The 12,179-nt window shown below is 40.8% G+C and overlaps 1 protein-coding gene across 1 annotated transcript; it reads right to left on the reverse strand.

Moving 5' to 3' along the window:
* Positions 1-3,015: 3,015 nt before the first annotated feature.
* LOC129808586 (uncharacterized) lies at positions 3,016-10,105 on the reverse strand. The gene is made up of 2 exons (XM_055858367.1): positions 9,974-10,105; positions 3,016-4,158 (listed from the first exon to the last, which is right to left on the reverse strand). The coding sequence occupies exons 1-2, from the start codon at positions 10,103-10,105 to the stop codon at positions 3,016-3,018; spliced, it is 1,275 nt and encodes a 424-aa protein (XP_055714342.1).
* Between the last annotated feature and the right edge of the window lie 2,074 nt (positions 10,106-12,179).

The following is a 12,179-nucleotide window of genomic DNA, read 5'->3' on the forward strand; positions in this document are numbered from 1 at the left end:
GAGTTTTTTTTCCTTGAAGTTACTAATTTGGCCAAAACCATGGCAAACTGGATTGTCTTGATGAACACTGTACTCCTAGTGTTCAAGGAATCTTCCTGGTAATCCCTTGAACAGTCAGTGTCACAATATTTTAAGTGGTATTTGGCACAAATAAACCTGTCCACATATTTATTCACACACAATACAATTGCACAATATGGGGCGCTTGCAGAATACTCTAAAATATTGCAAAATATGTTATAATTCATCAGATATAAGATGAAATGTCCAGGAGCAAGATGTCCCACCTGCATTTCACAAAGAAAAACAATGTCCCAACTACATTTCGCTGCAGGTTTGGGACGAAAACACTGTTATCCTTGGGGACTATAGGGTCACATATGACACGGAAAATTCTACACGCTTTTCTGGAAAATTGAGAGTAGTTTATTATATCAAAATATGCAATATACAATCTTTGGATATTCTATTTTGTGTCTCTAAAGAACTTTTTGCTGAAAAAAAAATTAATACAAAAAATTTTGAAAAAGAAAAGTCATTTCAAAAAGTCTGAAATTAGTGATTTTTGATCTCAAATATTTTCTTTTCCTGAATATCTGGAGTCTTGAGAAAATTAGCCAAGAATCTTACATCCTTCTATTATGATGTCGTGCACAAACCGATAGATTTCAATTAATGTAAATAGTCAAAAAAATTGTTATTTCCCCGGGTCATATATGACCCTAATGACGCGAAAGAGTTAAATAGGAAGGGGTATACACTATATTTAATTTCTCGCCATCCTAAATTATTTTTAAATTAGATCTTACATTTCAACTTGTTCAGCTAATAAGTTTTTTTTAAAGTCATCCTTTGTTGAGATAGTGCAGAAGACACGGTATTTTCCGGTTCCGGTATTTTCCGGAATTTTCTCAGCCTGCCTCTATTTTAACCAGCCTCTTGCATTTATGTTGGCTCGGTTATTTGTGTTAGAGGTATGGGAGTTTTTAGAAGGATCCTACTCTATCTTTCAGTAGTTGGACAAGAATAGTTAAGAATCCTGTTTACAATCAAGTCGGAAAGTCCGATGTTCTAATTGCCTTGTCCTCCACTGCAAATATTTGGGCAGCTATGATCAGCACGCATGGAAGGGATTTAGTTACCGTATAGTAGATGTTAACGAGCCATGGTCTTGTGGTGTTCTAGAAAGCGTCTACGGTCTCGGGTTCTTTTTCCCTCTTCTAGGGTTTTTTCTTCCCATATTTGTAAACGGAGAGGCTTTCAGATAGCTGCAGGAGCATGAAAACCTCGCGTTTTGCATATCGTCCCGCGGTCAGATGCTGTTCGATATGGGAAGTGGAGTGACCTCAAAGTATTTTAGTTGCTTATTGTTTGTTTTACTTAAAATTATAAATTCTTAGAAGTAAGATAGAGAGAGGTTAGAGGAATTTCTTTTTTTTTATAAAAATATTTTTTTTCTTTATGAAGCAGGGGGACTATGTTGCGGTTACATTATAAATTTAAATTAATTTCCTAGATCTTGAGAAAATATATGGGCAACTGGTTAGGCAGGAAATTTTGCTGATAAGGGGAAATAGGGAGGCCAGTCGGTGGCTGGGGGATTTTGGGCCAGTTTCTGGATGAGCTTGAAGGTGGTTGAATGTTATTGTGTAAAGATAGTGTATGCAAGAAGTGTCGAGTGCGCGTTGTGGTGGTTTGTGCTGTTTCTTCTAGGAAAAAAAAACTTTTTTTTGTGAACACAAACCACGAGGGAGGTGAAGAGAGGAAAAAACCCCTAATTATCAGTCAACATCCTGAGAGAGGTAATAGTACAACCTCCACTTCTTCCCAAGCACTTGAGCATTGGAACTGGCAGGCTTGCCAATAGGACTGACGGTTCTCTGGAATGTGGGATACGTCTACGTCTGGAGGGGAATTTCCAGGAGCAAAATGCAGGAAATGTCCCGGTGTTAAGAAACTTTTGTCGTTGGGGTTTTCTGACATCAAACAAATCGGCCTGCTGTTAAGCACCGATTCGATTTGGCACAGTACGGTCTGCAGCTCTTCATAGGCTAGTGGTTTGGAGTTGGTCACGCGCACAAGGTGGTACTTCACAGCTTTCACACATGATTCCCAAAGCCCTCCATGGTGAGCGGAAGCTGAGGGGTTGAAGTGCCACAAGGTTCCATGATCGCGCGTGGTTGACGACAACTTGCACTGAACTTCTTCCTGCTTCATCAAGCGTGAAAGTTCGTTGGCAGCTCCTTGGAAGTTCTTGCCACAATCCGAAAAGACGTGACGTTGTGTCGTCCTTCCTGCTGCAAAGCGTCTAAAGGAGGCAAGGAAGGCCTCAGTCGACAAGGAGGTGACCAACTCAAGATGAGCCGCCTTGGTAACCATACAAACGTATATCGCGATGTAAGCCTTTTGAGTCCCAGATTTCCTAGACCTGACTCCCCGAGTGGCTGAGCAAATTATTTGTATCGGTCCCGCAAAGTCCACGCCTACAGCCTGGAAGGGACGATAGAGGTTATACGATGAAAAGGGAGGTCAGCCATAATTTGATCAAGTCGTTGGGGCTTCACGCGATAACAACGGACACATTCGTGTACTTTTTTCTCACAAGATTCCGTCCTGATACGGGCCAAAACTGTTGCCGGAGTGACGCAAGCAATAAAGTAGGGGGTGCATGCAACTGCTTCAAGTGTTCATTTCGTGCAATCATCGTCGTGAGACGGAATTTCGGCAACAGGATAGGATGTCTTGAGGGATAGGATTCGTTAGAGCGCTCGAGCCTGCCTCCAACTCTAATAAGGCCCTCCGAATCAAGGAATGGTGCTAAGGATAGGTGTGATTTCCACTTGGATTGAAGAGGAGTATCGCTTTCAAGGAGTATAGCAAGATTCGGCCAACTGGTTTCTTGGTCGATCTTTATCAGCATTCGTAAAGCTCTTTCCATCCTAGGTGCTGTGATTGGTCCTCTATTTCTGGCAGTTGTAGATGAGGGATGATGAGCCAATCGCAGCGAGTATGCTACTATCCTTTGCATTTTCGTAAGCGATGATATTTCGTGAAGAGATCTTCAAAAGGTGGCTGTTTGGGAACCATAACGAGGCATTTGGTTTCCAAAGTTGTCCGAAGGCCATAAAATGGTTCTGACCAATCTTCTTTAGGCTCTGACAACCATTCTGGACCTCTCCACCAGAGGTCACAGTCGAGAAGTTTCGAAGGATTCGCTCCCCGGGAGATAATATCTGCCGGATTGCTTTTAGTTCCAACATGTTGCCACTGGTCAGGCTTAGAGAGCTCAAGAATCCTCTTGACTCGTTTCGACACGAAGATTTTGTAATCATCGGGAGGGCTCCGCAACCAACTGAGGACAATTGTAGAATCTGACCAGTAGTAAATGTCATCAGGGTTGGAGGAGTCCTTAAACTTGTGAATCGTCTCGGCGGCCAGTAATGCTCCACACAACTCAAGCTTAGGAACCGTCAACTTGTTTTTCAACGGTGCCACTCGCGACTTCGAGAGAAGTAGGCTGCTATATCTGTTGTTCTCAGCATCCACCGTGACTACGTAAACAGCCACTCCGTACGTGAGAAGACTTGCATCACTGAAGGCATGGATCTCTGTTCGTATTGGATGTGGAAACACAGAAATCCAACGAGGAATCTCGAGTCGATTCAGGTTTAACAACCTTTCGGTAAAGTCTCGCCATTCGGATCTCACGTCCTCGGGGACAGGCTTGTCCCAAGGATTCTTCAATTCATGACGCTTCTGCAACATCAGCTTGGCTTCGATGATTGCTGGTCCGACAAGACCAATGGGATCAAACAACTTCGCAATGGCGGATGCCATATGACGTTTGGTTTTCATTTCATCTGGGGATCCCATTGGGGAGGAAAACAGGAACTTGTCGGAGGTGGAATTCCACGCCATTCCCAAGGCAGAGGTAATGGAATGTTCTGAAGGAATATTTTGAGTGGAAGGAGAATCGGAGGAAGGATCAGTCAATTCAGGATTATTACTTGTCCACTTGACTAAGGTAAATCCTCCCCGCTGCAAGACTTCAATCAACTGGGCTTGGGTGTCCTTGGCTGCATCAAGCGACTCACAGGACAGTAGACAATCATCGACATAGAATGCCTTAAGCAAGGCTTCTGAAGCGAGGGGGTACTCCTTCTCATTCTCATGGTCAAGTTAAACTAGGGCCCTAGTGGCTAGAAACGGAGACGACGCAACTCCAAAGGAAATACGGGAGATGCGGTAATCCTTGATGGGCTGAGACTTGTTCTCGCGCCATACAAGACGTTGAAAATTCGAATCCTAACGATCCATCATCAGCTGGAGGTACACTAACGGCCAAAACATTAAAGGGACAGATAATCCTAACCGGCTTATGTAGGTGAGATTCTTAACGTTAGCTAACTCGGAGTGCATGCAAATTCGATTTAGAGCTGAAGTTGGGAGACGCCATTCAGTTATCTTGAATAAAATTCGTGAAATTATACAAATTTTGTATTTAAACCAAAATATCAAGGATTTGGATGAACTGACAGAAAAGTGTTATATGGGTGAAATGTAGACCAGAATGTTCTCTATAATTTTTCCATAGAACATGATCTCATCGATTACTCAGAAGCCAAGATAATCGAGGTTTTTTGTTTCTGAACTCGTTTTTTCATCCATCAGAGTGCCCCAAGTAGTCATTTGTTGAACTTCAACTATATCAAAGAATTGTTGTATTCTGTGGGACTTTCCATTTAAAACCCTATTTTAAGTGTCTTGGTGGAGTAGAGGCAGTCAAATTGGCATCTGAGTGATTTCAAAGCGTTATTATGGGAAAAATCAATTTTTTTCACACTTAAACGACAAAATCTGAGTGATAGCGTAGTCTGAGCGGAAAATGATGTATAGACGAAATGTAGAGACAAATGTCCTCTACAATTATGTCGAAGTAATCATCAAAATCGGTTCAGCGACAGTCGAGATAATTGAGCTTATGTGATATTGAAATTGGTTTTTCGACTGTGGCGCCCCTGGTATTGGTCCCACGAAGTTCAAATATTCTAGAAAGTTGTAGCATTTGGTGAGACCTTTCGTATAAGCCCTCATTCATCAAAATCGGTTCAGCAACAGTCGAGATAATTGAGGTTATGTGATATTGAAATTCGTTTTTTGACTGTGGCGCCCCTGGTGTTGGTCCCACGAAGTTCAAATGTTCTAGAAAGTTGTAGTATTTGGTGAGATCTTTCGTTTAAGCCCTCATTCATCAAAATCGGTCACATAGAACCGGAGATATGATTTTTTGAATTTTGTGAACTTTGACCCCTCATATCTCCGGTTCTATTGAAACCACAGCGCGCATACGCACCATTTTGGAAACGTCCTAGACTGGACTACAACATACTAAAATTTCATTAACTTGCACAATGCCGTTTTTGAGAAAAGTGACTTTGAATTTCAATGAATTTTGACGCTATCACAGCGCCACCTGCGGTGACTTTTTGAACTTCCATCTGAAAGTGCTCATCGAGACGAAACCAAAAAGGTAAAATTTAGGTCGATATGTTAATTAGAACCGGAGATAGAGGCCGGTCAATGTTCGAACTTTGACCCCTTATAGCTCGGGCCAGGGGTTATGGATCGACTTAAGGTTTTTTTTTTTGATAGGTATAATCAACGGCTACAACATACTAAAATTTCAGCCCGATGCACAATGGAATTTTTGAATTATTTAACTTATAAGATTTAAAAATTTTCTTTTTAATAATAGCGCCCCTAGCGGTGGTTTTATGAACTTGCGATGTTAGAAGAGGAAGTGGCATTTCACGAGAGCTTTCCAAAAAGCCCTCATTTTTAAATTCTGATAATTAGAACCGGAGTTATGGCCATTTTAAGAAATTTTTTTGGACCCTTATAGCTCGGGTCAGGGGGGTCAGGGGACCTTAAGTTTGGTATTGATGGAAAGCTCTAAGGCCCAGCTATAACATACTAAAATTTGAGCCCGCTCGATGCCATAGGGGCGGAGCTATTGAGAAAACAAAAAAAGGGTGGTCTTCAAAATGTTGGTAGGAGGGGTGGGGGGTGGGGGGTCACTGCACCAAGTTGCAATTTTCACCCGATATATAACCTTTGCCGAAAACCGCAAGTCGATATCTTTTTTAGTTTAGGAGCTATTAAGCTCCAAAGAGCGGCCGGCCGGCCGGCCGGCCGGGAACGTAAAATAGCCACATATATATTCGTGATCAGGAAGTGCTGAAACACATTTTGGCCAAATTTGAGGTCGATCGGACGACATGAAATTTTGTTAGGATTATAGTAGGTGTCTCACCTAATAATACCGAGGGAATATTTTTGGTACGGATTGTGGTCGGTTTCCGGTGTGATGTGTTCTGAAAGGGGTTTCTTCTTTGAATATTGAAATTTTCAGCCCAAATTCTACTTTTTCATATATTTTTTATTATTTTTCAAATTACTATTTATTATTGTTGCAATTTCATTTCTTTTACTTCATTATTTTATTTAAAAAAACATGAATAAAATCATCAAATTTAGTTTTCCTTGAAGAATCCTTCTTTAATTAATTAAAATAATAATTAAAAGGGACAGATAATCCTAACCGGCTTATGTAGGTGAGATTCTTAACGTGAGCTAACTCGGAGTGCATGCAAATTCGATTTAGAGCTGAAGTTGGGAGACGCCATTCAGTTATCTTGAATCAAATTCGTGAAATTATACAAATTTTGTATTTAAACCAAAATATCAAGGATTTGGATGAACTGGCACAAAAGTAATATATGGGTGAAATGTAGACCAGAATGTTCTCTATAATTTTTCCATAGAACATGATCTCATCGATTACTCAGAAGCCAAGATAATCGAGGTTTTTTGTTTCTTAACTCGTTTTTTCATCCAGAGTGCCCCAAGTAGTCATTTGTTGAACTTCAACTATATCAAAGAATTGTTGTATTTTGCGGGACTTTCCATTTAAACCCCTAATTTAAGTGTCTTGGTGGAGTAGAGGCAGTCAAATTGGCGTCTGAGTGTTTTCAAAGCGTTATTATGGGAAAAATCAATTTTTTCACACTTAAACGGCAAAATCGGAGTGATAGCGTAGTCTGACCGGAAAATGATGTATGGACGAAATGTAGAGACAAATGTCCTCTACAATTATGTCGAAGTAATCATCAAAATCGGTGCAGCGACAGTCGAGATAATTGAGGTGATGTGATATTGAAATTGGTTTTTCGACTGTGGCGCCCCTGGTGTTGGTCCCACGAAGTTCAAATGTTCTAGAAAGTTGTAGCATTTGGTGAGATCTTTCGTTTAAGCCCTCATTCATCAAAATCGGTCACATAGAACCGGAGATATGATTTTTTAAATTTTGTGAACTTTGACCCCTCATATCTCCGGTTCTATTGAAACCACAGCGCACATACGCACCATTTTGGAAACGTCCTAGACTGGACTACAACATACTAAAATTTCATTAACTTGCACAATGCCGTTTTTGAGAAAAGTGACTTTGAATTTCGATGAATTTTGACGCTATCACAGCGCCACCTGTAGTGACTTTTTGAACTTCCATCTGAAAGTGCTCATCGAGACGAAACCAAAAAGGTAAAATTTATGTCGATATGTTAATTAGAACCGGAGATAGAGGCCGGTCAATGTTCGAACTTTGACCCCTTATAGCTCGGGTCAGGGGTTATGGATCGACTTAAGGTTTTTTTGTTTGATAGGTATAATCAACGGCTACAACATACTAAAATTTCAGCCCGATTGCATAAGGAATTTTTGAGTTATTTAACTTTTAAGATTTAAAAATTTTCTTTTTAATAATAGCGCCCCTAGCGGTGGTTTTATGAACTTGCGATGTTAGAAGGTGAAGTGGCATTTCACGAGAGCTTTCCAAAAAGCCCTCATTTTTGAAATTCTGACAATTAGAACCGGAGTTATGGCCATTTTAAGAAATTTTTTTTGGACCCTTATAGCTCGGGTCAGGGGGGTCGGGGGACCTTAAGTTTGGTATTGATGGAAAGCTCTAAGGCCCAGCTATAACATACTAAAATTTGAGCCCGCTCGATGCCATAGGGCCGGAGCTATTGAGAAAACAAAAAAAGGGTGGTCTTCAAAATGGCGGAAGGAGGGGTGGGGGGTGGGGGGTCAATGCACCATGTTGCAATTCTCATACGATATATAACCTTTGCCGAAAACCGCAAGTCGATATCTTTTTTAGTTTAGGAGCTATTAAGCTCCAAAGAGCGGCCGGACGGCCGGACGGCCGGCCGGCCGGTCGGGAACGTAACTTAGCCCCCCATATATTCGTGATCAGGAAGTGGCGAAACACATTTTGGCCAAGTTTGAGCGCGATCGGAGGACATGAAATTTTGTTAGGATTATAGTAGGTGAGATTGTTAAGAATCTCACCAAATAAGGGTCCAAAAAAATTTTCTTAAAATGGCCATAACTCCGGTTCTAATTGTCAGAATTTAAAAAATGAGGGCTTTCTGGAAAGCTCTCGTGAAATGCCACTTCCTCTTCTAACATCGCAAGTTCATAAAACCACCGCTAGGGGCGCTATTATTAAAAAGAAAATTTTTAAATCTTAAAAGTTAAATAACTCAAAAATTCCTTATGCAATCGGGCTGAAATTTTAGTATGTTGTAGCCGTTGATTATACCTATCAAACAAAAAAAAACCTTAAGTCGATCCATAACCCCTGACCCGAGCTATAAGGGGTCAAAGTTTGAACATTGACCGGCCTCTATCTCCGGTTCTAATTAACATAGCGACCTAAATTTTACCTTTTTGGTTTCGTCTCGATGAGCACTTTCAGATGGAAGTTCAAAAAGTCACTACAGGTGGCGCTGTGATAGCGTCAAAATTCATCGAAATTCAAAGTCACTTTTCTCAAAAACGGCATTGTGCAAGTTAATGAAATTTTAGTATGTTGTAGTCCAGTCTAGGACGTTTCCAAAATGGTGCGTATGTGCGCTGTGGTTTCAAAAGAACCGGAGATATGAGGGGTCAAAGTTCACAAAATTTTAAAAATCATATCTCCGGTTCTATGTGACCGATTTTGATGAATGAGGGCTTAAACGAAAGATCTCACCAAATACTACAACTTTCTAGAACATTTGAACTTCGTGGGACCAACACCAGGGGCGCCACAGTCAAAAAACGAATTTCAATATCACATAACCTCAATTATCTCGACTGTCGCTGAACCGATTTTGATGATTACTTCGACATAATTGTAGAGGACATTTGTCTCTACATTTCGTCCATACATCATTTTCCGCTCAGACTACGCTATCACTCAGATTTTGTCGTTTAAGTGTGAAAAAAATTGATTTTTCCCATAATAACGCTTTGAAATCACTCAGATGCCAATTTGACTGCCTCTACTCCACCAAGACACTTAAAATAGGGTTTTAAATGGAAAGTCCCACAGAATACAACAATTCTTTGATATAGTTGAAGTTCAACAAATGACTACTTGGGGCACTCTGATGGATGAAAAAACGAGTTCAGAAACAAAAAACCTCGATTATCTTGGCTTCTGAGTAATCGATGAGATCATGTTCTATGGAAAAATTATAGAGAACATTCTGGTCTACATTTCACCCATATAACACTTTTCTGTCAGTTCATCCAAATCCTTGATATTTTGGTTTAAATACAAAATTTGTATAATTTCACGAATTTGATTCAAGATAACTGAATGGCGTCTCCCAACTTCAGCTCTAAATCGAATTTGCATGCACTCCGAGTTAGCTAACGTTAAGAATCTCACCTACATAAGCCGCTTAGGATTATCTGTCCCTTTAATGCTTTGGCCGTTAGTGTACATCTTGGTTATGTCCGCTGTAAAGGCAACTGGATTTCTTCGAAAGCGGATCAAAGTGGTGGCTAAACCATCTTGAACGGTGGGGCCGAGCATCAGTAAGTCGTTTAGACTATGGCCGGATGATGATTTGGCACTGACATTGTAAACAATGCGCAGCTTTGTCGTCGTAGAATCCTTGAAGACCCCGTGGTGAGGCATGTAGAACGACAGAGCACGACAATCTTCCATCGGCACGGGTTCGAGCCACCTTCTCTCTAGCTGATCATTCATTATCTCAGAATAGGCTTCTTTCAAGCCAGGTTTTTACTCAAATTGGAGCTCAAGTGCCAGGAATTAGCGTACGGCCTGAGGTCGGGATTCACCAACCAAATCTGGATTCTTCTTGAAAGGGAGCTTGACTAGAAATCGACCCTCGGGAGTACGTGAGTGCGTCTTCACAAAATGCTCATCTGCAGCACGATGCTCATCAGTTACTGGAACTTCATCGGGAACATTTTCAACCTCCCAGAACTTGACGAATGATTCTTCAAGAGAAGAGGATGAGGATGCATTGTGACAGACAAGGCCGGATTGGCTGGGAAAGGAGTGGTGCTCGCCCACGATGACATAGCCAAACACGGTTTCTCTCAAATGAGGAAGTTCTGGGCCAAGGGAGACGACATTCGGAAGGAAACTGGACCAGTAAATATCCCCACAGACTAAAATATCAACAGGCTTCTGGTCAGCCGAACACGGGTCGGCCAGAGGAAGGTTCTGTGGAATATTCAGTATCTCTTTATTCGTGGTCCAATTGGGAACATTGCCAGTTATCCTAGGCATAACCTGGCACTCGAATGTAAAACTATCCTTGGCGACTTTTGAAACAATGATCGTAGTGACCCGGTGCTGGATGCGAGATTGGTGACATCCAACTCCCACAACCGCCATATTGGATGGATGTTTCGGTAATCTCAACCTCTGGGCCAATTCACTAGTGATCACACAAACTTGGGCACCGCCATCGAGAAAAAGGCGGCATGGAATCCTCTCTCCATTCGCAGAAAAAAAATCAACCATGGCGGTCGCTGAATACACCCTATGATTAGGTTGGAGGGAGCGATCCGGAACCTTGGAAGATAGAGCCACTATGGCGGACGAATTTTGAGAATTGTTTGTAGTTTGACTCTTATTGGGCTCAGACTTGTTGACAGATGAAGTTGTGGATTTCGATGGAGGGGATTCACACACGAACTTTTCGTGAAGGAAAACGTTATGCCGTCCATGGCATTTTCTACATGAATGGAAGGTACAGGAATTTGTAACATGAGGCATCAAACAATTCCTGCACAGATTCAGGGTTTTGACAACTTCATATCTATCGGATGGCGACATCGCCAGGAACTTTGTACATCTGAACAAAGGATGTGAACTCTCAGAACAGCATCGGCAATTTGATGCTTCGGACGGATGGGTTAACGCAGTGACTTGACGTTTGGGCGTATTGTGCTTCAGGTTTTGGTTTCGGGAATTAGGTACGCCCTTGGAGAATGACGAACTCTCAGTGGAATTTTTAGCATCAATGCATCTTTGGTGAAGAAATTGTCGAAAGTGAGTGAGAGAGGGCACTGCCTTGCCACCAAGGGGTTAATCAAGTATGAAATACCGGCACATTTTTCCGCTAGAATCCATGGAATCCATGGAATAACTGATCAGATTCTGATAGAATCTCAAATGGAATCCATACAGAATCACTAGAATCAATTGGAAAGCACTTGAATCAAATGGAATCACAGAATCCCTTATTTACCATTGCTGTCATTTTGACAATATAATCCATGAAATTTAAAAAGTATTTCTGAAAATACCGATTAATGATATCTTTTACTTTGTTGAAATTATGTAGCTGTTTGTTACAAAAAGCTTTTGCTTAAAAAAATATATCACTGCTCTCTTTTTAAGTTCGAGCAGTAAAAATAGAAATATAAAAAATATTAAAATTCGATCATTTATGTGAAAAATTGAATATATTTTCATTTTTAATCTGAAAGCGACAGATAATCCTAATCGGCTTATGTAAGTGAGATTCTGTTATATTCCACTTTTGGGAATATAATCTATCAATTAAAACACTGTTATTTAGACTTGAGACAAATTTACTTTTATTTTTCAGAGACTTGATTTTATTTCACTCTTAACTCTACGGAGATTGACACCAGACTGAAACCCCGGAAGACTCATAACTTGACTACTCCGTTATTCTATTAAATCATCAATTTTCGACAATCTCCATTTTATCATTATCCATCTATAGTTTAAACTCAACGTATTTCTCTTATCTTATCTTAATATACAACAGTTCCCTCTA

The sequence above is a fragment of the Phlebotomus papatasi genome, chromosome 4, assembly GCF_024763615.1.
Source record: "Phlebotomus papatasi isolate M1 chromosome 4, Ppap_2.1, whole genome shotgun sequence".
In the NCBI taxonomy this organism is placed as follows: domain Eukaryota; kingdom Metazoa; phylum Arthropoda; class Insecta; order Diptera; family Psychodidae; genus Phlebotomus; species Phlebotomus papatasi.